This window comes from Diaphorina citri, unplaced genomic scaffold (assembly GCF_000475195.1).
Source record: "Diaphorina citri unplaced genomic scaffold, Diaci psyllid genome assembly version 1.1 scaffold22, whole genome shotgun sequence".
NCBI lineage: Eukaryota > Metazoa > Arthropoda > Insecta > Hemiptera > Psyllidae > Diaphorina > Diaphorina citri.
This window is the reverse complement of record NW_007377460.1, coordinates 157,365-184,994: the sequence shown is the minus strand read 5'-3', so window position 1 is coordinate 184,994 and position 27,630 is coordinate 157,365. Positions and strand designations below refer to the sequence as shown.

At 38.3% G+C, this 27,630-nt stretch overlaps 2 protein-coding genes and 1 long non-coding RNA gene across 3 annotated transcripts in view; 2 read left to right on the top strand and 1 right to left on the bottom strand.

The window, feature by feature from the left end:
* LOC103509126 (clavesin-1-like) overlaps positions 1-10,453 on the top strand; it is a 36,857-nt gene extending 26,404 nt beyond the window's left edge. The window contains 2 exon segments of the mRNA XM_008473719.3: positions 4,844-4,994; positions 10,256-10,453. Of these exon segments, the coding sequence (XP_008471941.2) occupies positions 4,844-4,994; positions 10,256-10,287 (183 nt within the window). The 3' untranslated portion in view covers positions 10,288-10,453.
* LOC103509087 (alpha-tocopherol transfer protein) overlaps positions 845-27,630 on the bottom strand; it is a gene marked incomplete in the record, with an annotated part of 40,284 nt that continues 13,498 nt past the window's right edge. Inside the window, 4 exon segments of the mRNA XM_026823514.1 lie at positions 845-1,039; positions 1,566-1,716; positions 2,402-2,512; positions 3,186-3,379. Coding sequence (XP_026679315.1) covers positions 999-1,039; positions 1,566-1,716; positions 2,402-2,512; positions 3,186-3,379 — 497 coding nt within the window.
* Positions 26,799-27,553, top strand: LOC113467386. The gene is made up of 2 exons (XR_003391477.1): positions 26,799-27,116; positions 27,461-27,553. It is a non-coding gene; the product is annotated as an uncharacterized LOC113467386 (long non-coding RNA).

Below are 27,630 nucleotides of genomic sequence, written 5' to 3'. Positions count from 1 at the left end.
GTGTTCATCTGTTGGTACACAAAATGTAAATGCAGTTTCTTTGTGTTATTATGTCACAACTTTGGTGCTCACAGCAGCATTATATCCAATTCTGATGTTTGCTATATTTGACCTGCTACAATGTGAATTACATTGTTTTACACATACCAAGTTTTTTAAACAAAGCCAAAACTCTTAAAAGTGTTAAATATAATGTTGTATAATGTACAATAATAACAAAACTGACGCGCGTGTTCATCTGTTGGTACACAAAAAGCCCACGCTGACTTCATAGGCGGTTCTTGCCTAAATTTTTGGGGGGGCTTGATTTTGAAGGTACACCTTCAAAATTTTGATTTAGCTTTATGTAAAAAATCTGGTGTGAACATCACATGACTTTCCTTATCCTATTGAATGATGCTTATTTGAGTATTATTTTATCCTAACTTTTACCATATCTCTAACCGTTTAGTCGGTATAGCTGAAAACCGCCAAAAAACGGTCGAAACCCGTCGAAAAGTGGTCAAAATACCGCCAAGCGCAGCACCTATCTTAACTAAACGTTTTCTGTTGCATCCTTGTCACATTTGTGAACTAAGTTCCGTGTCGCATCCTTGTCACATTTGACAGCTACATACCAAATTTCAAGTCGCTAGCTCTTACCGTTCTCGAGATATTTTTTTTACAGACAGACAGACACACACACACACACACACACACACACACACACACACACGGACCAATGGCTGAAACTTTGGATTTAGGCTCTAGGGACATCAAAACGTGTTTTGCCATCAAAAACTGACCATCGAAAATTTGACCCGATTACATTACTTTTTCCCCAAAGGAAACCACACCTACCGTGGTTAGAGTGACATACAATCACAAAACAACTTCGGAATCTTTTAATCCAGCAGAGGTATGTCGAATTTTCGACGCTTTCCCAATAGGTTTTGATTTTGCTCGGAATTTTGATTAGCTCAAACGGAGATTCGATTGGACCGAAATGCTCTTGTTTTTCATTTCTTGGGTTTCGTTTTGTATCCGTACTGACCGATGGCTGAAAAAGAAAACAAAAGGTTCATTTAAATTTAGTATGCCTCTCATCAAATGGGCGAAAAGAGACACAATACTTCCCATTTAGGTGCTGAGTCAACACGAGAACACCAGAAAGTAACTCGTTGAAATATGTTAGGTGCTGAGTCAACACGAGAACACCAGAAAGTAACTCGTTGAAATATGTATTTGCAATCGAAAAACGATTTTTTTTGTCGATGGTCGGATTCGAACCCGGGACCTTCTGCATGGCAAACAAGCGTATTACCACTGGGCTAACCGTGCCCTGTATTTGCAATCGAAAAACGATTTTTTTTGTCGATGGTGGGATTCGAACCCGGGACCTTCTGCATGGCAAACAAGCGTATTACCACTGGGCTAACCGTGCCCCCTAAGTCTTTATCCTGTATTTGCAATCGAAAAACGATTTTTTTTGTCGATGGTGGGATTCGAACCCGGGACCTTCTGCATGGCAAACAAGCGTATTACCACTAGGCTAACCGTGCCTCCTAAGTCTTTATCAAAATTACCTTCATATTCAGAGTCATATTGCTTGAGAATACTCAGCCACTCTGGACCTGTGACCAAAGACACATCCAGAGTTCCCTTGTAATGTTCTGGTAGACATTCTGGATTCAGATATTTGTGTAGGGAGTCCCGGTCAGTACTGTGGAAAAATATCTGCGAAAGAAGAAGATTAGTATTAGTATAAACAGTGCTTTATTTATTTAACTTGATAAGGAGAACCAAAAAGGCAGATATGTTTTGCAGAACTTCAAAGAATTTATTTATTTATTATTCAGGTACAATAGGAACAAGAGTAGTAAAAACAGTAATAAAATTAGTGAGTGCCTACCTTGATATCTACTTAATGGTTGAGGCCACGAACCGAGTCAACACTGTCAGTAGGTACTTTCTTTAGAGATTTTGCTACATATATTCTTACATTTGGCGTAAACATTATGTATTATGTTCTTAAATCCAAAAAATGCACGAGACCTTGTTTTGACTGCTGGGATAAAGGGACTTTTTAGTCTTATTCGGGCTTGAGGCCACGAACCGAGTCAACACTGTCAGTAGGTACTTTCTTTAGAGATTTTGCTACATATATTCTTATATTTTTTCTCTTTTTTTTATAATTAAGCAAGGTCTTTGGGCGTAAACATTATGTATTATGTTCTTAAACCCAAAAAATGCACGAGACCTTGTTTTGACTGCTGGGGTAAAGGGACTTTTTAGTCTCATTCGGGTAGGATACACAAGGTATATTCTATTCTTGCCTCGGTGGTGTAGTTACTGCTGAGGTGAAAGCACTCTTTAGTAATATTCGAGCAATGCAAGTACTACAAGTGAACAGTGTACCTACTCTGTTTCTCAGCTTTTCTCTGAGCAGAGGTTTGAACAGGGCGAACACCATATTGAAGATAGTTGGCTGATTGACAACATGGATGCCTTTTACACGCAGAGGAATGCTATCCTGTAAAACAAAGGTGTAATGGTTTGTGTCACCAGATCATTTAGGTTTATAAATTTGGGTAAAAGGGGGGGAAATGGTTCTACGTTAAATTTTGAGAAAAAGGTCGAAATCTCCATTTTGATTTGTCTTTCTCAAAGAGGCGAAACAAAAAATTCATATGTGATTTTTACACGCAGAGGAATGCTATCCTGTAAAACAAAGGTGTAATGGTTTGTGTCACCAGATCATTTAGGTTTATAAATTTGGGTAAAAAGGGGGGGGAAATGGTTCTACGTTAAATTTTGAGAAAAAGGTCGAAATCTCAATTTTGATATGCCTTTCTCAAAGAGGCGAAACGAAAAATTCATATGTGACTGGATGCCTTTTACACGCAGAGGAATGCTATCCTGTAAAACAAAGGTGTAATGGTTTGTGTCACCAGATCATTTAGGTTTATAAATTTCGGTAAAAAAGGGGGGGAAATGGTTCTACGTTAAATTTTGAGAAAAAGATCGAAATCTCAATTTTGATTTGCCTTTCTCAAAGAGGCAAAACAAAAAATTCATATGTGATATCTGATATCACATATGGACATATAGTTTTTGTGCTCATTGGGGCTACATTTTATACCCCCTAGTTCCTGTAACCTACGAATGTAAAAGGATCCTTAATATAAGCTCCGCCCCCAACTTACTTGTAGCCAATCAACAATGCGCTTGGCAAATGTGGGCGTGAACTGCCACGCTTGTTGCAAGGAGAGGCCGTCCATGTCGAAAATAACTTGAGCTCCGGCCACCTGAGAGGATGGTTCCATCATAGCGGCTTCTAGGAATAGGACGGCACCTTTGAATACTTCGTCCAGACATACCTTCTTGTGCTTCCAGTTCTCTGCGAAAAAAGAGAAAACAATTACACATTTTTCATTAGTAAATGGTTTGTTCAAATTAAATTGAACCCAAGTGCAAGGTAACGTCAAGGGTTCACATTTTTCATCAGTAAATGGTTTCTTCAAAACTTCAAATTAAATTGATCCCAAGGGAAAGGTTAACCTAAAACCTTTGACAAATGAAGTGTACATGAAGACATGTGTGTTCCAATGGTAAAGCATTTATACCCAAGTGCAAGGTAACGTCAAGGGTTCACATTTTTCATCAGTAAATGGTTTCTTCAAAACTTCAAATCAAATTGATCCCAAGGGAAAGGTTAACCTATGTATGTATGTTGCAAATGTCGGGATCTTTGACCATTAGGCCATTTTTCCTCTCGCATCCCAATATTTCCCTACAATGTCATTGCTGGCTTCCAAGGCAGGACAGAAGTTTAGGTGTGAGGAGTTCATAGGGGCATTCAAGGAACATAAAGGACAGATAGGAGAGTCTTTGATATTAACCTAAAACCCTTGACAAATGAAGTGTACATGAAGACATGTGTGTTCCAATGGTAAGTAAAGCATTTATAAAAAAAATGTCTACCGTGAAATTTTTGATGTCGCTACTGGGAGTCGAACCTCAGCCCTCCAGATTACGTGTCCAATGAACTATCTCTGAGGTAATAGGGATACGATACGGTCCATGAAATTTTTGATGTCGCTACTGGGAGTCGAACCTCAGCCCTCCAGATTACGTGTCCAATGAACTATCTCTGAGGTAATAGGGATACGGTCCGTTAGCTTTTGCACCCAACCACAAAACGCTTCCGGTTGACATAAGTGCATTAAGCTTCATTTCGACCAATAGGGGGTTTAATTTAATAAATCGCATTATTAAACAATCACAATACGTCTCCGTCACAAAAGCGGTGACAATGAAGTTTCACTCAGCGTCAGACAGTTGGAACGCGTGTGGGTAAAGTGGTAAACGTTCTAGTTGACAGAGATCAGAATGGGAGAAGAGTACTACTCATTTGCATTGGAAGTAAGTTAACTTACTTTAGGCGATAGGAAAAATTTCAAAGATCTCCCAAATCAAAATCCGTCGATTCCCGGCAGTTTTTTCGGTCCTGTGCTTGGAATACGGAATGCACTCAGTCTCATGAAGACAACTACTTTAAATCGAGTAGTGACCCGTGGCGATATTACGAGAGTAAAAAGAAAATAGAGTTGACAGAAGTAGTCAAGGAGGCTCTTAGTAATGCTGTGATATCCACAAAAATTCTGAAGAGGCTCTCAGCTTCACCACAAATAAATCATGGTTTATAGTAGATTTAACACTCCAGCCTAGTTAGCTTGTTGATAGAGCGTCTACCTTGCAAGCGCTAGGCCGCGATTTCGATTTCCGCCCGGGCGAATTTTATCCTGAACGGATAATGTTTGCTCTCGGAACGGCTGGCTTTCTCCTATCCGTGTGATTTCAGATGTATTTCCATGGCAACAAGATGAGTTCCCTACACAAGTACATACATCCTGACACTCTGCCTGCGGACTATGGCGGTAACAAACCCAAGATAAACTATTCCAGCGCTCAGTGGTACCCTGTGCTTGATGAAATAGAAGACTCGATAGTAGGTGAGTGGATATTGGGTAGTGGGTCCATATTGCTTCCCTAAATAGAGTACACTTTTAGAATTATTTCGATCATAACCTGTCAAACAGCTTATTGGGAAGTTACTTTTTAAAACTAACTGTAATTAAATTCATATGAAGGGGTAAACGCTTCGATGTGCGAAACACTTCATCAGAAGACATGATATTGTACCTGACCCACACATTACAAATTCATTAACAGGTTAAATAGTTGGTTGTTGAGTTACGGACAGGTGGGAATGGGCGAAACTCACGACAATTTTTTTTTTTTTTTGAGGTTTAACAGGGTTCCCGAAATCGAAGAGAGGAGTAGTATAGAAGAAAGCTAGCCGTTCCGAGAACGAATATTATCCCTTCAGGGTAAAATCCGCCCCGGGTGGGAATCAAAACCGCGGCCTAGCGCTTACAAGACAGACGCAATACGAACCAAGCTAACTAGGCCGACATCGTTGTGATCTTGTAGGCATCCCCAAAAACATTTGAGTTGAGGTCCTCGCACAACTTGTCCCATTTTCTCTTTTTCGAATTATTTATTTCGATTACCAAGCTAACTAGGCCGACATCGTTGCCTTGTGTGATTTCAGATGTATTTCCATGGCAACAAGATGAGTTCCCTACACAAGTACATACATCCTGACACTCTGCCTGCGGACTATGGCGGTAACAAACCCAAGATAAACTATTCCAGCGCTCAGTGGTACTGAAAAGTCCCTTTACTCCAGCAGTAGGCTACTACTACTATTGTGGTCAAATTCTCAAATTATATTGAGGATAGAGGAGAAAAAAAAGACAATAACAACTACTTTGATTTTTCTATCGTTACCTACCTAGGTGATTTTGGCTTGGCTGATTTTGAGGCTGAAAAGTCCCTTTACTCCAGCAGTAGGCTACTACTACTATTGTGGTCAAATTCTCAAATTATATTGAGGATAGAGGAGAAAAAAAAAGACAATAACAACTACTTTGATTTTTCTATCGTTACCTACCTAGGTGATTTTGGCTTGGCTGATTTTGAGATCCTATCGGCTTCAGGAAATACTCGTATAGTTATGACTTTCGCAAATACGGTGTTGTAGTAGTCTCATTACCATTAATTACAGCTCTATAATTTAATTAATTCAATATGTAAATAATAAATAACCTTACTTTAGACATAACGAATTCACGTGTCAAAGTCTACTCTATCAACACTAGATCTAGGCACTAAATACTGTAATTAATGTGTGTGGTAGTGCTCCGCCCAGCCACGTGCTTTTAAACAAACAATTTCAAATCTGATTATTTCAAAATGGTAATCAATACCAACCTAAACTTATTTAATTAATTCAATATGTAAATAATAAATAACCTTACTTGAGACATAACGAATTCACGTGTCAAAGTCTACTCTATCAACACTAGACCTAGGCACTAAATACTGTAATTAATGTGTGTGGTAGTGCTCCGCCCAGCCACGTGCTTTTAAACAAACAATTTCAAATCTGATTATTTCAAAATGGTAATCAATACCAACCTAAACTTCTAGACTGTAATCTCACGTAAGGGCCGAGCCTACCCAGAAGCTAACTTGAGAGTTATCCTTATTCTAAGGTTTCACAGTCTCAGGTATCGACAATAATGGCAGCCAACTATTTGCAGGAGCCCAAGCACATATCGCCAAACCACCAGATTCATCAGGTCGATGCAAATGACGTCACAGGAAGGCAAATTATTATTAAATTACTATACCTACCTACTAGTGGCGAGTCGTGAGATTTTCAAAAGGAGAAGCTATGTATAAATCCGTTTAGAGTAGGTCCCAAAAGCCAGCCCTCACAACTGCTTTGAATGGATCGAATTTATCTATAAAGGTAGGATCACACGATATGGCAGAACGACATAAAATCTGGCTTACGGGGACAGCAAGGGAATCGATGTTTAACAAGACTTTCATAGGCTTTTTTATTGCGAAGCCAAGTCTGCAAGGGAAAAATAAGAAAAGAACTTGATGGGAAAATTCCTACAGACCAGAGCGAGGAACACCATAGCCTAAGGATGTTGCACATTCAACACAACATTATTTTCAAATGAGAACAATTCTGGCAGAACCTAAATCTGAAGGACACAAGAGGATTGTCAAAAATAGAATTTTGCATAACTACTTCATGTCAATTCACTATGTACCTCAAGCGATACCTGGCAAAATCATTAGGTAATAATCATAGATAAATATGCAAGATATTATTTGGCAATGTACTTGTATACTTACCTAAACTTCTAGACTGTAATCTCACGTAAGGGCCGAGCCTACCCAGAAGCTAACTTGAGAGTTATCCTTATTCTAAGGTTTCACAGAGTCTCAGGTATCGACAATAATGGCAGCCAACTATTTGAATTTTGATTAGCTCAAACGGAGATTCGATTGGACCGAAATGCTCTTGTTTTTCATTTCTTGGGTTTCGTTTTGTATCCGTACTGACCGATGGCTGAAAAAGAAAACAAAAGAACAACTTCTGAATCTTTTAATCCAGCAGAGGTATGTCGAATTTTCGACGCTTTCCCAATAGGTTTTGATTTTGCTCGGAATTTTGATTAGCTCAAACGGAGATTCGATTGGACCGAAATGCTCTTGTTTTTCATTTCTTGGGTTTCGTTTTGTATCCGTACTGACCAATGGCTGAAAAAGAAAACAAAAATTCCATCATTCCGCTCATGCTAATAAGTGTTAAGATCAACTTCATCTAAGTCGAAAGAGTCTAACCTTGCTAGGGAAGTTAAGCGACCATTCTTAATTAGTACTGACAGTAGCTACAGGTGGATAAATCAAACCTCGTTATTATAATATTCATGTGAAATTATTGCGAGTAGAACTATGTAATGGATCCTGTGTAGAATAGAAACAGCACTTCTTTCTTCTCTAGAAGTCAGATAGCCAGCCTAGTTAGCTTAGTTGGTAGAGCGTCTCATCATTATTTGATTTTTAAGAAAAATCAAATAATGATGACCTGAAAAAAATAACATACTCGATATTGTGAGCACGTTTTTATGTTAAATTAAAATAAATATAATGGTATATTTCTGTTGGTAGAGCGTCTGCCTTGTAAGCACTAGGCCGCGGGTTCGATTCCCGCCCGTTCTCGGAACGGCTGGCTTTCTCCTATCCTGTCTTCCTTCTCTCTTCGATTTCGGGACGATAAGACCATAGCAGTTAGTTCCCTCTGTCAAACCTCTTAAAAAAAAAGTAGTGAGATATACTTATCCGGGACGTGAAATTTTCGTGATGTACCTTTTCTCAGAGAAATAGAACAGCCAGAGGGAGCTTTTGGCATGTGCATTGTGCAGTAGGTCTCGGGGGATTACTTGATAAGTATCATTGAACGTGGATGGTACCCGGATGGGTGACCTGGGCATTAATCATACGCTGCTGTCGTCCGGCCCCACTTAGACTGTGGGAGGTTAATGTGAGAAGGTGCGTAGCTTTTCGCCGAATGGACTGAAATCCGTCGATATAAAAACCAAATAGGTATACGACGATGTAAAACCCCAATCGATTAAGAAATGATACTGATGCACGTATGACGGGATTGAGGTAAAATACTGCAAATGCCTCCTTTCCATTGCTTTCAGGGGTGAATGAACGGACTTGAAAGCTACGTAAATACATGGCTACGGAGGTTGCGTGATATTAAAATCGACCCTGAAACCTTCATGGAAGTCATCGTTCCTCCGTCAATACTCTGTCATAGATGATAGACAGTTATTAGACCTCGCGTTCCTTGGCTTTTGACTTTCAAACCTTGAACGTTCGCAAAAGTTAAACTTGACTTTTAAAAAAATCAACGTTATCACTTTCGGCGAAAATTGTAATGATTCATCATTACAATGCGTTTTGATAATTTTGATGTACTTAGGTAAACGAGACCACGACCTATTCCAGTATTCCTGCAAGATAACTCTTCATTCTTTACTCCTAGTGCAAGAAAAATTGACATATTGACATATAGGAGCCAAAAAGGGTCGAGTAAGAAATGCCAAAGGTTGGACTGAACAATCCTTTTAGGATCCGACAAGAAAATCGATATTATGCAGGCGGCAATATTCCTAGCTCTATATCCTCTGAAATGAACAATATAGTCAATAAATTAGTATACCGTAAAAGTCATATCACTTGAGACAAGGATAAAGGTGTTTTTTTTTTTTATTTTAGAGAGCTCCCGAAACAATGTAAAGGCCTGACAGGACTTAACAAAAGTATTGTCAATAGTATTGAATTATTGATAATGTGCGGCGCGGCGGAAACTGTTAGTATAATGGAACTTGTTCTGAGCTTACAGTCTAGTCTAGATAAAACACTATAACTCATACCTACTTATAATTCGAACAATACATATTCTCAGTGGTACCCTGTGCTTGATGAAATAGAAGACTCGATAGTAGGTGAGTGGATATTGGGTAGTGGGTCCATATTGCTTCCCTAAATAGAGTACACTTTTAGAATTATTTCGATCATAACCTGTCAAACAGCTTATTGGGAAGTTACTTTTTAAAACTAACTGTAATTAAATTCATATGAAGGGGTAAACGCTTCAATGTGCGAAACACTTCATCAGAAGACATGATATTGTACCTGACCCACACATTACAAATTCGTTAACAGTTAAAATAGTTGGTTGTTGAGTTACTCTCAGTGGTACCCTGTGCTTGATGAAATAGAAGACTCGATAGTAGGTGAGTGGATATTGGGTAGTGGGTCCATATTGCTTCCCTAAATGGAGTACACTTTTAGAATTATTTCGATCATAACCTGTCAAACAGCTTATTGTATTGGGAAGTTACTTTTTAAAACTAACTGTAATTAAATTCATATGAAGGGGTAAACGCTTTGATGTGCGAAACACTTCATCAGAAGACAATTGAAGACATGATATTGTACCTGACCCACACATTACAAATTCATTAACAGTTAAAATAGTTGGTTGTTGAGTTACTAATGCTGAGTTCTATACATAAGGTAAGGTTTATTGAATATTGGATAAAGGTTTTTTTTTTTTTTTTTATTTTAGAGAGCTCCCGAAACAATGTAAAGGCCTGACAGGACTTAACACAAGTATTGTCAATAGTATTGAACTATTGATAATGTGCGGCGCGGCGGAAACTGTTAGTATAATGGAACTTGTTCTGAGCTTACAGTCTAGATAAAGCTCTACTCATACTTATAATTCGAACAATACATATCTTGAATATTAATGTTTTTGTTTTTCTAGAATGGAATACTTTCGGTCATGTCAAGACGTGATGCCACTACACCAAATAGTTCTGTGGAGCAAATGAACAATCCGAGATGTCAACAAATACACCAAACCTACTTGAGACTCAACCAGTCTGCTGTCACCCCAAATATACAAAAGCCATTCCGCAATATAAATAGAATTTTTATAGCTACCCCTAATGGTTCTATGGACCAATTGAAAAATTATTCCAAAATGTCAAACCACCAAACTTTTTAAAGCAGACGGCTGGAAAACTCATCAGTCCCCAATAATTATACAAAAGCCATTCCATAACATAAATATGCCAGTCTGCTGTCACCCCAAATATACAAAAGCCATTCCGCAATATAAATAGAATTTTTATAGCTACCCGTAATGGTTCTATGGACCAATTGAAAAATTATTCCAAAATGTCAAACCACCAAACTTTTTAAAGCAGACGGCTGGAAAACTCATCAGTCCCCAATAATTATACAAAAGCCATTCCATAACATAAATATGATTATACCTGTAATCTTTTGATCTGTAAATTATATCAAAAAACATAAATAATTACTTGTACATATATCAGTTCCTTTGCTTTTCCATTTAAACTTCTTCGCTTTTGATGTTTAAGTTGCTCTGATCAAAAAAGTTATACATTGTAGTATCTATTATTTATTGATTGGCGAAAAGAGAGTAGTAATCTGATTGTAGAAAAAGAGATTCGCAAGGAGTTTTCCACACATAATTTTTACAAATTCCTGAAAGTCGCTAAAAATATTAAAATGAAATGGGTCACACGTGGTACAATAAAACATCAATGGTAAAAATATGTAATCGGTATAAATTATAAGTGGAATATAATAGGTACATAAAACAGTGACTTGGGGCAATTTTTGTTCAGACGACCTCCGAAGGCAGGTTCACGTTATAACCGTGAAATTTTGTCTCTGTCCAAAGAGATATAACCAATTGGCTTCCAAGCCCTTTGACTGGAAAATCCTCAGATTCAACAGGCAAGCATAGGAATGCACACAAAAAGACAGCAAAGATTCCAACTGAATAAGATCGTAGGCGAAGATTCCAACTGAATAAGATCGTAGGCGAAGATTCCAACTGAATAAGATCGTACAAACAACTTTGCTATTACTTTGAGGTCGTTTTTTGGAGCCCTGTGTCTTTCAGGAGCTTCGATTCAGTGACGAAATACTCGCCAATGTTCAGGACAATATGAGTTTAAACTTGGTTTCAGTTTCGCTCTTGGATGGAGAACTCTGATTGGCTGAAAAGTTTGAAATCAACCAATCAGATTGCCTCATCCAGTTAAACTTGAAGGTTTAAACCCAGATTGTGGTCCTGGCCATTAACTGTCAGATTATAAAATAATCTGATGAAAACTAGTGTTAAAATATAGATACAATTTTCTAGGTGTTGTGGTTCTAGAGATAGAGCGATCAGTGTGTGAACTATGAACTGTGAATGGATCTCGTTCTTATAATATAAGATTGCGATGTTCATTTCCTACTGCCTAGTGACATCAAGCCTGTCTAAATCTGAAGGATGTCTCATCAAATTGAATGTAAACCATCTATGTTAGCCTTGGGAGCTGAGAGCTACCTATTGTATACCTACAGCAGATCACATATTGACAATTTTCAGATGCTTATTAGGTGTTGATAGGTAGGAAATCAAGATATTTAATCCACATCTTCCTCGTAAAAAAATATCTACCTTTTTACACTTATGAGCCTAGTTTCCTCATTGATCTTGTTTGATAATTTCAAGCATCTAAATTAGGTGCACCTATTACCTATTCTAAAATTGTGGTTTTTAATCCCATTTGCCTTCCTACTCCATCTATGTTAGCCTTGGGAGCTGAGAGCTACCTATTGTATACCTACAGCAGATCACATATTGACAATTTTCAGATGCTTATTAGGTTTTATAGGTAGGAAATCAAGATATTTAATCCACATCTTCCTCGTAAAAAAATATTTCTACCTTTTTACACTTATGAGCCTAGTTTCCTCATTGATCTTGCTTGATAATTTCAAGCATCTAAATTAGGTGCACCTATTCTAAAATTGTGGTTTTTAATCTCATTTGCCTTCCTAGCAGGTATTAATGATTCTAATCAGGTACATAGTTAATCTAAATATGTACATTAATTAGTAAAATCGCTTAACTTTGTTTACAGTACAAAATTAAATACGTTTAAGTTTGTTTACATAATTAAGGCAGTTATTAAATTAAGATAAACTGTGCCATTATCACTGTCAGTCACGTGGTCATACTTATGGGTTAACTAAAAGGTCCCTGGTTCAAACCCATTAAATTAAAACTTAAGATAAACTGTGCCATTATCACTGTCAGTCACGTGGTCATACTCATGGGTTAACTAAAAGGTCCCTGGTTCAAACCCATTAAATTAAAACAAAAAGAAAAAAAATACAGGAGCACATATCGCCAAACCACCAGATTCATCAGGTCGATGCAAATGACGTCACAGAAAGGCAAATTATTATTAAAGTACTATACCTACCTACTAGTGGCGAGTCGTGAGATTTTCAAATGGAGAAGCTATAAATCCGTTTACAGTAGGTCCCAAAAGCCAGCCCTCACAACTGCTTTGAATGGATCGAATTTACCTGTCTTATTAATGACTATAAAGGTAGGATCACACGATATGGCAGAACGACATGAAATCTGGCTTCTGGCTTACGGGGAGAGCAAGGGAATCGATGCTTAACCAGACTTCCATGGACAGAACACCACTGCTACCTATACCTACCGTACGTTCATATTTCCTCATACCTGGTACTTGTTTCCATCATTCCGCTCATGCTAATAAGTGTTAAGATCAACTTCATCTAAGTCGAAAGAGTCTGACCTTGCTAGGGAAGTTAAGCGACCTTAAACATTCTTAATTAGTACTGACAGTAGCTACAGGTGGATAAATCAAACCTCGTTATTATAATATTCATGTGAAATTATTGCGAGTAGAACTATGTAATGGATCCTGTAGAACAGAAACAGCACTTCTTTCTTCTCTAGAAGTCAGATAGCCAGCCTAGTTAGCTTAGTTGGTAGAGCGTCTGCCTCGTAAGCGCTAGGCCGCGGTTTCGATTCCCGCCCGGGGCGGATTTTTCCTGATGGGATAATGTTCGTTCTCGGAACGGCTGGCTTTCTCCTATCCTGTCTTCCTTCTCTCTTCGATTTCGGGACAATAAGACCATAGCAGTTAGTTCCCTCTGTCAAACCTCTTAAAAAAAAAGTAGTGAGATATACTTATCCGGGACGTGAAATTTTCGTGATGTATCTTTTCTCAGAGAAATAGAAGAGCCAGAGGGGGGGTTTTGGCATGTGCATTGTGCAGTAGGTCTCGGTGGATTACTTGATAAGCATCATTGAACGTGGATGGTACCCGGATGGGTGACCTGGGCATTAATCATACGCTGCTGTCGTCCGGCCCCACTTGGACTGTGGGAGGTTAATGTGAGAAGGTGCGTAGCTTTTCGCCGAATGGACTGAAATCGGTCGATATAAAAACCAAATAGGTATACGACGATGTAAAACCTCAATCGATTCAGAAATGATACTGATGCACGTATGACGGGATTGAGGTAAAATACTGCAAATGCCTCCTTTCCATTGCTTTCAGGGGTGAATGGACGGACTTGAAAGCTACGTAAATACATGGCTACGGACGGAGGTTGCGTGATATTAGAATCGACCCTGAAACCTGCATGGAACTCATCGTTCCTCCGTCAATACTCTGTCATAGATGATCGACAGTTATTAGACCTCGCGTTCCTTGGCTTTTGACTTTCAAACCTTGAACGTTCGCAAGAGTTAAACTTGACTTTTAAAAATCAACGTTATCACTTTCGGCGAAAATTAGGTACCCTATTTCATAAGAATTCAGAGTTGCCTCGAATTATGCTGGTGATAAGAACGAGGAAAATTTAGTGTGAAGTTGTGAACGTGATTTGCAATCATGTTTTGTGCACTAGGTAAGTAGGTACCTCGGACTCGGGACGCCCGAGGATCAGACGTAGTAAAAGTAGGTAATAGGGTGATAATTATGGTCTAATAGGTCAAGTATATGGAGTTTCTAGGTAGAGAATGCTTTGTATGATCAATAACAGAGAAAATAATTTAGATAAAGCTTGAAATCAAAAAACCTTCTAGATGAATCTCTATTTTTCCTGAATCATTCATACACGTAGATTGAGTGTGCCCTAATACATGGAAATCTCTCCAGAGAGCAAAATGTTTCGACCTCGCCCAGAATCGAACCTGAACTTGCGAAGTGTTAACGTGATGACCACCAGAGAATTATAGATTGGTAGTTCAACATAATAATTATTTATTAAACCGGTCTTCGTTGTGTAGGGAGTCCCGGTCAGTACTGTGGAAAAATATCTGCGAAAGAAGAAGATTAGTATTAGTATAAACAGTGCTTTATTTATTTATTATTCAGGTACAATAGGAACAAGAGTAGTAAAAACAGTAATAGTGAGTGCCTACCTTGATATCTATTTAATGGTTGAGGCCACGAACCGAGTCAACACTGTCAGTAGGTACTTTCTTTAGAGATTTTGCTACATATATTCTTATATTTTTTCTCTTTTTTTATAATTAAGCAAGGTCTTTTGGCGTAAACATTATGTATTATGTTCTTAAACCCAAAAAATGCACGAGACCTTGTTTTGACTGCTGGGATAGAGGGACTTTTTAGTCTCATTCGGGCAGGATACACAAGGTACCTATAATTCTATTCTTGCCTCGGTGGTGTAGTTACTGCTGAGGTGAAAGGACTCTTTAGTAATATTCGAGCAATGCAAGTAGAATTCAGAGTTGCCTCGAATTATGCTGGTGATAAGAACGAGGAAAATTTAGTGTGAAGTTGTGAACGTGATTTGCAATCATGTTTTTGTGCACTAGGTAAGTAGGTACCTCGGACCCGGGATGTCCGTGGATCAGACGTAGTAAAAGTAGGTAATAGGGTGATAATTATGGTCTAATAGGTCAAGTATGGAGTTTCTAGGTAGAGAATGCTTTGTATGATCAATAACAGACAAAATAATTTAGATAAAGCTTGAAATCAAAATACCTTCTAGATGAATCTTTATTTTTCCTGAATCATTCATACACGTAGATTGAGTGTGCCCTAATACATGGAAATCTCTCCAGAGAGGAAAATGTTTCGACCTCGCCCAGAATTGAACCTGAACCTGCGAAGTGTTAGCGTGATGACCACCAGAGAATTATAGATTGGTAGTTCAACATAATAATTATTTATTGAACCGGTCTTCATCTGAAAGTCCGATAGATCGAGGTTAACCGGGAATTTACAAGATAGCCTTCATGCTGACCGATTCATTAAATAGTTGACTCAAGTTACAGAGGACATCAGACTCCGGTAATGGCGAAAAATAGATAAATTAAAATCACATTAGGGAGGTAGAAAAGTGAAAAATAGATACATAGGTATTATACATAGTAATTAGTGCTAATTTATACTGCTCGAATATATAAATAAATGAGCCAGTCACGGAATCAATCATTTGCATGATACAAATTTTTTGACCCCCGCCGGGAATCGAACCCGGGTCGCCCGCGTGAAAGGCGAGTGCAGACTTGTACTGCTCGATTAAAACTTGTCCATTTACCTTAGGAGAAAAAATATTGTTGGAGTAAAATTCCATATTTTGACTGGGATTGGACCCGCGACTTCTTGATTACTAGCCGAGCACTTGGCCACAGAGCTAACAAGGCAGGGCACTTTGCGTGGTTTATGGTAATGTGAACACAATAGGTGCTTAAAGCTAATAGCTTTGCCTGTGTAAATATAAAAATATCATTACGGAAATATGGAATCTCTTATGAGATTCAATCATGCACGAGTATGAAGGTACTTAAAATCAAATAAATAAAAGCTGCCTTACACCTTATTTTGTTAGGTGCTTATAGTATTACTCATCACAGCATTTTCTTGCAAACTCATAGGTAATCAGTAATCATTTTGAGCATCAAACAGTGAATTAATGTAATTACGGGTAATTCCTGAGTGGGTATATGTATATCTAATGGCCACCAATCTGGTACCTTAATTATCGATGATCTCAAGATTATTGGTCAAAGTGACTCAGAGAATCAGGTTGGATTTCTGGGAATTCACAATCGCATTTTTGGGAGGGGTTGCAGTATTGAATCTGCCAGTATTGTTAAGATTGGAGGGTAGTGCGCTTGCCATGTAAACGCTAGATCGCGGGATTGAATTCTGTATTAACACGACAAAACCATCGTCACATTACAGTATATCATCTCGGTTTTCTTCTGCTAATGGATGGGAATTCCACTACTGTAGGCATCTGTCCACAAAGACATAGATTAGATTTAGAAATAAGGCGTTCCGTACCAACATGATAAAGTAGCTTCCTCAGTGACTTAATTCAAAGTCAAATTACTAGCACGCGTAGAATCTAAAGGTGGGTCTACACAGAGTAACGTGAAACCGTACACCGCACCGCCTCGACAACATAGATTCATCTCTTCATCTCGTCGACCAATGGCGTCGACTATGTTTGGACACAGCTTAAAAGTGCAGTCAACCGAAGATCTACATTCCAGTCAACCGAAGATCGACTTCGCCTGGAACCCATATAAAGTAGTCAAAATCAAGGGATTTTGGTGGAATGAACGATAGTGAGTACGAGTTTCAGGCTATGTCGAGGCATCGCATGGTGTAGTGTAGACGCTGCTTCATGGTGCAAACAGGATTACAGATAGGTATCCACGTGAGTTAAATTAAAGGTAGGTAAGTTGGATTTCAAACACCAACTTGTACGTAGGAGGTTCGTGATATGTCCGCGGACATGTTTCAGTAATTACGCACCTTAAAATTCACCACAAATCTGCAAAACTACCTACATGAACCTAAAAGTAATAGTCTAGACTAGAGACCAGAAACAATAAAATTACCTAGGACCGAGTACTTCCATACGTAGGAGGTTCGTGATATGTCCGCGGACATGTTTCAGTAATTACGCACCTTAAAATTCACCACAAATCTGCAAAACTACCTACATGTACCTAAAAGTAATGGTCTAGACTAGAGTTTGAAACCAGAAACAATAAAATTACCTAGGTACGAGTACTTCCACTTCTTCGAAAAGTGAAGTAGTATTTGCATTTCATACACTCCACTATTTAAGAGACATCATCATTTTAAAAATTGATGGTGCCATCTTCATTTCAGCGTTTGCTTATTATTCAATAAGTCAAAGTAGCATTCACGGAAACTACAAGATCCCCTTTTGCGGGGCATATAACAGCTCAGCTAAAGAGAAATGGTCCTCTTTGCGGGTCTGAGCCCAAGTGGGTCGCACCTCGCACCACAAAGTAAATTCCGGGTCGCGGTTGTAGAATGTTGAGCTTAATAACGGTTAACATATCAGAATGCTGTACGTACAAGCGATGAATTCCCAAGTTCTAGCATACAACAATAATAAAAGTTAATTGAGTATCCATAACTTCCCTACAGTCCTAGCTCTCAACAATGATTTATCTACTTTGAACAAAGAACTTGAGTTAATAATAAAAGTTAATTGAGTATCCATAACTTCCCTACAGTCCTAGCTCTCAACAATGATTTATCTACTTTGAACAAAGACCAGAATTACCTACGTGCTTGTTATAAGGACATAATAATAAAAGTTAATTGAGTATCCATAACTTCCCTACAGTCCTAGCTCTCAACAGTGATTTATCTACTTTGAACAAAGAACTTGAGTTACTTGAGTGAGTCAATAGATAAAATGTTGCGTAATGACAATGCCCAAGTAACTGACGACAATGTAAGAAATCACGTTTCTTCAAAGTAGAAGTATTTATAAGCAAGGAAAAAGTCGAAGACGCCCTACATGACCTATCTCATAGGCTTTTTTATTGCGAAGCCAAGTCTGCAAGGGAAAAATAAGAAAAGAACTTGATGGGAAAATTCCTACAGACCAGAGCGAGGAGCACCATAGCCTAAGGATGTTGCACATTCAACACAATATTATTTTCAAATGAGAACAATTCTGGCAGAACCTAAATCTGAAGGACCCAAGAGGATTGTCAAAAATAGAATTTTGCATAACTACTTCATGTCAATTCACTATGTACGTCAAGCGATACCTGGCGAAATCATTAGGTAATAATCATAGATAAATATGCAAGATATTATTTGGCAATGTACTTGTATACTTATTGCGATGTTCATTTCCTACTGCCTAGTGACATCAAGCCTGTCTAAATCTGAAGGATGTCTCATCAAATTGAATGTAAACCATCTATGTTAGCCTTGGGAGCTGAGAGCTACCTATTGTATACCTACAGCAGATCACATATTGACAATTTTCAGATGCTTATTAGGTTTTATAGGTAGGAAATCAAGATATTTAATCCACATCTTCCTCGTAAAAAAATATTTCTACCTTTTTACACTTATGAGCCTAGTTTCCTCATTGATCTTGCTTGATAATTTCAAGCATCTAAATTAGGTGCACCTATTCTAAAATTGTGGTTTTTAATCTCATTTGCCTTCCTAGCAGGTATTAATGATTCTAATCAGGTACATAGTTAATCTAAATATGTACATTAATTAGTAAAATCGCTTAACTTTGTTTACAGTACAAAATTAAATACGTTTAAGTTTGTTTACATAATTAAGGCAGTTATTAAATTAAGATAAACTGTGCCATTATCACTGTCAGTCACGTGGTCATACTCATGGGTTAACTAAAAGGTCCCTGGTTCAAACCCATTAAATTTAAACAAAAAGAAAAAAAATATTGATATTATTTTTAACTCGCTTGATGTTATTTTTAGTGGCATCGTTCAGTCAAAGAAGCTCTTTCACGGAAAGAGTATGAAATTTGAAAGCTACAAATACAAAATTACAAATGTATACAACAAGCAGGGCCCGTCCCTCCGGGAATTTTTTAGCCCGTAATGATTAGAGAAAATCAGTACCTATATACGCTATTTACAGAGTGGGAGCCATCATTAGGGTCATATCAAGCTTTTCTGCCTCACCATTTCGCTGAGATTTCAATCAGCTACTAACATTTACCTCACCCAGTTTGAGTAGGGCCGGAAAAAGCCGGTAGCCAGTCTAAGTAGGGCCGGGAAAAGCCGGTAGTCAGTCTAAGTAGGAGGGCCGGGAAAAGCCGGCAGCATTTACCAGATGATCGCCCGTCCCGAGCAACGTTGCTTCACTTGAGTGATCCTTTGGAAACTGGTGCGACATGCTATTGCCGAATGCCGCTAGTTTCACGAGGTATCACTTATCCAAAGTGAAATAACTGATGGAATGTTTGGAGATCTATCGAAGGTGACGGATAGATGATGGATGAAACATGGATGGACAAGTAGAAAGGTAAGTAACAATCAAGGTAACTGCTGGCTACTAGAATACCAGTCTACATGAGTACATACCTATTTATATTCAAGCAGGTAGTAATTAAATTACAAGTTACCAAGGGCTGATGAAGTGCCTAACATTGTTGTGCAGCAATTATAACATTATAAATACATACTTAGTTTATACATAAATTATGATATCTAATTATCTATATTTCTACACTGTCTATAGTCTATACTGATGTAGAGTAAGTTGGAAGTCAGGTAATGAGTAGGTATAGTCCAATTTGATTTCATCAATTCTATTGCACAGAATAGTTTTTCCCAACGTAGCGAAGGTATAAAACATAGTCTGTACTCTGCCTGGGGGTTGTGCAGCAATTATAACATTATAAATACATACTTAGTTTATACATAAATTATGATATCTAATTATCTATATTTCTACACTGTCTATACTGATGTAGAGTAAGTTGGAAGTCAGGTAATGAGTAGGTATAGTCCAATTTGATTTCATCAATTCTATTTCACAGATTAGTTTTTCCCAACGTAGCGAAGGTATAAAACATAGTCTGTACTCTGCCTGGGGGACTTCAAACAGGGAGGATACCAGCCTGAATTTTCCCTTGCTAAAGAAACAGCGAAGGTTGAATGCGAAGGGCATACACTCGTAAATTTTTAGTAGCCAATACCAAATGTCGGCCCTATCTAGGTCTTATTGAAAGGCTGACGAAAAACACGGGAAAAGGCGAAGAAGAAGAGAAGTGTAGGTATAACATAGACCTTGGTATAACATGGGACTCGAAACGGAGCATATTTGAAATGCATCAACATTGTGTCTACAGCTCGTTTACAGATAAACAATGGGTACTTCATGAACAATTTTGTGATAAGCGACACAACATGTTTGATAAGGGAAATCACAACATAATTACTGTGTCATAGTTGGTACTTGTATTTCCTAGAATTTACATATTAATGATTCATCATTACAATGCGTTTTGATAATTTTGATGTACTTAGGTAAACGAGACCACGACCTATTCCAGTATTCCTGCAAGATATCTCTTCATTTTTTACTCCTAGTGCAAGAAAAATTGACATATTGACAAATAGGAGCCAAAAAGGGTCGAGTAAGAAATGCAAGGTTGGACTGAACAATCCTTTTAGGATCCGACAAGAAAATCGATATCATGCAGGCGCCAATATTCCTAGCTCTATGAACAATCACTGTATATGTGTATAAATATTATAAATAAAAAAGTTATTTTCCACTCTTTCGTCCTAAGGAAAAGACAGCGGACGCTGAGGAAATTACGAAAAAGACATGACTAGATAATAATAAGTAATAACTATGTAGATAATAAGCTCCACCACTTAGATTTGGACTTACAAAACTATCTTCAAATGGGAGTATGCCCTACCAGCCCTCTGAGAAAAAAGGGTCTTATCGTCCTGAAAACGAAAAGAGAAGGACATGATATGAGTAAGCCAGTCGTACCAAGAACGAACCTCATCTGTTTGCTTCACAGTACGCCTCAGCCGGGAATCAAACTGCGACCTAACAAGACAGGTACGCCACCTTTCAAGTCAACTAGGCTGCCTATTCTCAAGTTTGAAACTCTTCATCTAGTTCAAGGGAGTCAAGAGGCGTCACAACATATTCTGGCACTTGGCCACAACACACAGGTGTCTCTGCCTCACGTCACAAGCGCAACTTGTTTCTGACAATGCTGACCAATAAAAATTGTCTGACGGTTGGGAAATAGATGACAAAGGTCTGGCGGAATATTGTGAAATTGATGACGTCACTGGTGTACTTTAAGTTACCACGTGTATGGGTACCTCTTTTTATTAATCCCATTTTTACATTTCCAAAATAATTATTATGTACTGGCAGTATCTACAGTAGGTATGGCCAAGGTGATTTTAATTTATAGCAAGCTAATCGCCAAGTTCTCAGCCATAGATAAATATCCCTCTACAACTACCTGAAAACGGCTAATTTCCCTGTCGCGTATAATATCTCTAGTAGCGCGGTCAAACTTTCTTGACTTGGCGGGGCGGAGCGCTACCGCGCTCCTTAATCATGTACCAAATTTATTGAAATGAAGCAAAAAACCATCAACGTGTTTACCTTGGACATGTAATTAAGAGACTCGAGATTGCACAAAAAAAAGTCTTTTGGCCTATGGCCTGTAGCCAAATGGGACCTCAAATCGAATGAAGAAATTTCGTTCGTGTATCGAACATTTTTGACAAACTTGTCGGATGATAACCGTCTGAGTTTTGTGGTGAAATAAATATAGTGACATCGATCGACGGCTGTCGACTTTGTGTGGACACAGCTTAACATTGTCATTCTCACTGGAACTTGGCGGGGCACATCACCGCCTGTTCAAGTTCGTGACTTTCTTAAATCATTTATTATTCACGGACTTTCGATTTTTCTTGTTTAATGACCCCTAATTTCTGACCTCGACACCCCACAATCCATTATCAATAGTGGGATGAATACGTGCTTACAATGCTAACAAGTGTCTGTAGGCACGTATAAAAGCTTTCTTTTAGCATTGCTGAAATATTAGGCTTTTTGCTGAAACTTGAGCTATCCCTCGGGGTTTTGCTCTATGTACCTCTATTTCGTCCGGACAGAATAAGAACTCGGAGGTAACTGACAATCATTAATCACATTAATGTTACGAGCTGATGGAATTAATTGGTAACATCTAAAAAGATATGTAGGTACTAGGAATTATAACTTTATAACTTCGGTTCTGCACCCAAGAATTCCAAGTGTGTTTGTCGAATGCAGACAGATTCTATAACTTGACCCAGTAACCTCGACTGAAGAAGTTGAAACTATCGAAGTGAAGTGCCAAACCTGACTTGAACATTATAGCTACGCTAGGACCTCAAACACTATAACCTCAGAAACACGTGAGGACAAACAACTCTGACAGAATACCTAGATGCAGAAGAACACGAAGAAATTTATACTTAAAGAAGAAACTTGTACTCGAGTCTTAGTGAGGGGTCATTCCAAATATTGGATCTAAAAACAAACAGAAATAATCTAATACTATGTTCTTCAGAAGGTATGTAGATTCTTCGAAAAGTGAAGTAGTATTTGCATTTCATACACTCCACTATTTAAGAGACATCATCATTTTAAAAATTGATGGTGCCATCTTCTATTCAGCATTTGCTCATTATTCAATAAGTCAAAGTCAAAGAAGCATTCACGAAACTACAAGATCCCCTTTTGCGGGGCATATAACAGTTTGTCTACAAAGTGATCTGAATCAAACAGAATATCGTGAGAGAGTAAAAGCAATGAGTTTTCTTTTGATTCATAGTACTCCAATTCTTCCTTATTCCGAAGAATATAATCTAATTCTTCTTCATCGATTTCGCTATCGCTTATTGTTTCAAAAGGTATACTATCTCTACTTGTATCATGGTTATCATTCGTGCTATTAGGACTAACTTCTTCATTTGGTTCTCCTCTTTGCGGGTCTGAGCCCAAGTGGGTCGCACCTCGCACCACAAAGTAAATTCCGGGTCGCGGTTGTAGAATGTTGAGCTTAATAGCGGTTAACATATCAGAATGCTGTACGTACAAGCGATGAATTCCCAAGTTCTAGCATACAACATTTGGTTCGGCGGTGTCAGGATCGGGATCACTTTCATCATTAGGATAAACATAGTCGGGATCAGGTGAAGAACGATCACAATCTTTGAAATATTTCACGTCGAAATTTTCACGAGTAACATTGTGATCGTGTTCGAACCACTTGGCTGCTTTTAGACTAATGGTGTGTTTTATCATTGCACATTGTCTACCGTATAGTTCCTCTGCTGGAGTTCGTTTCTTCAGGTGACAAACTTTCAATACAATATTGACTGCATCTTCATATTCGTGTCGATGGACTATCATCCAGCAACTATGTCTATGTCCCAATGGCACTGGTTCTGATTCTTGGGAATAATGATCGACTACTCGCATTGAAAGAATGACATGACAATGTTGGAGCCTCGGGTTTTCTCGTCTAGAACAACCACGAGCAATTCTGTGAATCGAATCTCTGTACTTGACAAACAAATCGGTTTCGTTTAATTTGAAAAAATCGGCCATCGAAATTTTCGAGAATCGGACATTGGTGATTACGTTTTCGGCTATTTCGAGTGGCACTGTTCCAGAATTCACAAGGTCGGAATGTTCTTTCAAATCCTCCTCAGGAATCGCTTCTAGCTTTTCCTCTTTGTTTACTGTATTACATGAGAGATTTCCGCTGATACTTGTTTTCACGTCACTTTGTCGATCGCTGACGGAAAATCCATCGTACACAGTAGCAAAACTCCCATTGAGACTTACACTTGTGTCCGACTCTTTTTTTAGGACATTTCCATCCGAATTTCCATTAAGACCCACACTTGTGTTAGGAGAGTCAATTTCCTGTGAATCTTTATTCGTGACAAGAGATGGTGATGCTTGCAGAGAATTTTCACGCTGATCACACATTGCGGCGTTGCCTTATACCTTGCGGCGTTGCTTTGTGTGTTGCTAGTGGTTGCTCTACGCCGCAAGGCTTCCCATCAGAAATGGATAGGATTGCCTGTTGCCTTGAGTTGCCAGTGCTGAGAATGGTTGTGATCGTGTTCGAACCACTTGGCTGCTTTTAGACTAATGGTGTGTTTTATCATTGCACATTGTCTACCGTATAGTTCCTCTGCTGGAGTTCGTTTCTTCAGGTGACAAACTTTCAATACAATATTGACTGCATCTTCATATTCGTGTCGATGGACTATCATCCAGCAACTATGTCTATGTCCCAATGGCACTGGTTCTGATTCTTGGGAATAATGATCGACTACTCGCATTGAAAGAATGACATGACAATGTTGGAGCCTCGGGTTTTCTCGTCTAGAACAACCACGAGCAATTCTGTGAATCGAATCTCTGTACTTGACAAACAAATCGGTTTCGTTTACTTTGAAAAAATCGGCCATCGAAATTTTCGAGAATCGGACATTGGTGATTACGTTTTCGGCTATTTCGAGAGAATAATCTTCGTCTTCCTAGCCTTTTCCTAAATAATACAAATTATAAAACATTCTTCCTTTTTGCTATTATTTACTGATTAAGATAATTATGGGCAAAGTTCTCCCTCTGAAACACAAGAAGCAGACGAAATTCCAAATCAAGAGACTTTTCTTAGAGTCAGAGACTGTTTGTGAACGATTCGCGCTCGCCTGGTAAACAGGAGGGCACTGGTTCGATCCCAGCTGAGGCATGGAATTGTATCCCCATTTATTTGATAAACTGATCACATAATAATGAAGTTCTAAGGGTTAGGTGGTAGAGAACGCCTCACGCGTTAGCATCACCTAGTGGTTACCTTCCACTCAAGAGTCTATTAGAGTCTATCATTACTATTATTATTCATTAATGATTGAGTGAATGGTCTGGCTAGCGGACCTTAAACAGGGAGTAGACCAGCATAGTCTGGCTGGGGGACTTTAAACAGGGAGCATAACAGCCTGAAATTTCCCTTGCTAAAGAAATAGCAAAGGTTGAGCGCGAAGGGCATCCGCTCGTAAAATTTTGTAGCCAAAACCAAATGTCAGCCTAAAAGCAATCACTCTAGGGCTGATTGAGGGCTGACGAAAAACGCCGACCCCGTCTAAACACGGGAAAAAGCGAAGAAAAAGAATGATTGAGTGAATGGATCTCGCAGAATCTCGCTTTTATATAATAGTAAAGATTCTACATACCTGTTGCAGCATCTGTTGGTAATTGTCATACAACACCTGCATCACTTGTGTACATGTTTCACGTACAGTATTAAACTCTACAGTGACAGCTTCCAATTCTGCTTCCAGCTCCTTGTAAGCGATCGATGATTCTTCTGTGCACTTGGTCTGAGATGCTAGCGTCCTGGGAAATATTCAAGATAATAAATAATACCTATAAGTACTTAGGGGATATTCAAGAAGCTTAAAATCACAAAGCACTTACACTAATTTAAATTAATCAGCCAGCGACAATACCACGTTGAATGTACGTAGTACGTACCAGTTCTCCACGGATCACAGAAGTTAACCAACGTTGCGCGTGGGTAGTGGTCAAGGCGTTCGCCTGGTAAACAGGAGGGCGTGGGTTCAATCCCAGCCTCGTGGGTTCAATCCCAGGTATGGAATTTTATTTGAGAATTTGACGGAATTTTATTTGAGAATAATTTGAGAATTTGACCACAATAATAGAAGTAGCCTACTGCTGGAGTAAGGGGACTTTTCAGTCCTATGCGAGCAGTATAAATAAGCACTATTATTAATATTATTTTCCCGACCCACTCAGGCTATGTGTTATAGGAAGGTAGTTAGTCTGTCACTGAATGAAGGGTAAAACCCCCGTCACTCAAAACCTTAGCACTTATATATACAGTGACGTAAAATGTGTTCCACATAATATGTCAAAATAAGGCCTTGGTTAGACTGCGGAGGTACAGGGACTTTTCTGTCCCCAGCAGGATATTCCCTAATGGGCAAATAGAAAAGTTCAACAATGATGAAAAGGTTTTTGTATAACGGTCACATATAACTCCACAAGAACAATATCCACTTCAGCTGGGTGTTGGGGTTGGGGGCTTGATGATTGATGAACAAAAGAAAAAGTAAAAAATAAAAATGAAAATAAAAAATAAAATGAAAATAATGAAATGAAAATAAAAAGTTCAAATTAGTTCAAAACCGCGAAAAACCGTTGAAGTTTAAAATTTTTTTGATTTGTTTACACTTGAGAACGTTGCTCCACACACAGCAACTTCTTTTTATTATTCGTAACAGTGCTTCCCAAACTTTTCAGAACATCGTTAATGCCCAAACACCAAGGTCGAAAATTAAATTAAAAAGTTTCATGGAATTTTCAGACAAACCATTTGCCAACTATGGGTAAAATAATATTATTTGTAAGGAGAAAATAACATATTATGTAGAACTCACTTCTATATAGAACTCACTTCGTTCAGCAGAACAAGCGATCATGTGAACGAGCCTTTCAAAAGTTGCTGAAGAAAATGCACGAAGGTGGCTAGGTTCATGTATCGTAAACAAACCTATTCCAGATCCTGCTGATTGCTGATAATGCTGATTTTGCTGATTCTGTCATTTTGGATTTAATTTTGTAGATTAATGGATTTAGGATTTATACCGAATATCGATTGAATTCGTGGTTTTTCTGAGGTTTCATCTCATGATCTTATTTTCAAGGGTGTTTCATACGTAGATACTACTCTTTAATGTTGTGATACATTCAATAATGTCAGCTTGCTTTGCCAAATTCTCCATTTGGTGAAAATACGTACATCATCAATTCATCACTGTGTGACCAAGTCAAGTGATATCTGCGCTCAGTTTTACCCGGTTATTGAAGATGAGTACTCTAGCTGTTCTGAGAAGGGTAAGTAGATGCTCTCTTATAGGAAATTGGCAAGTTACTTTGATTGTCTCTTTAGCTATAATCTCATACTCACCTAATGAGAATGGCAGTAACTGAAACTGTCCACCAAATGTGAAACCATGTCAAAGGCTCAAAGGGTGTTATTACTTTCATGTCATACCCAACATCAGAGGTTAACATGTACACTCTGAGACAGTAATGTATTAGTAGATGAGACATCAAAAGATCATCAATACAAAGACATAGATGTAAATTTTCTTTCAGGAATGCTTACTCCCAACCATACTCATTACCCAGGTACCTAGTTATTTTATTTAATACAGACGACATCTACTTATTTTCAGGTTGTTTATCTGGCATTGATAAGTACAATACTATTGGTGGATGCAGTTGATAAAAATAATTTCAAGACATGTGAACAGAGCAGTTTTTGCAGGTAATTAAAAGTGACTCTTATTTTTACACAGCACACTTATGTAAACTTAATCTAACTGAAAGTTATTTAGGACTTCAG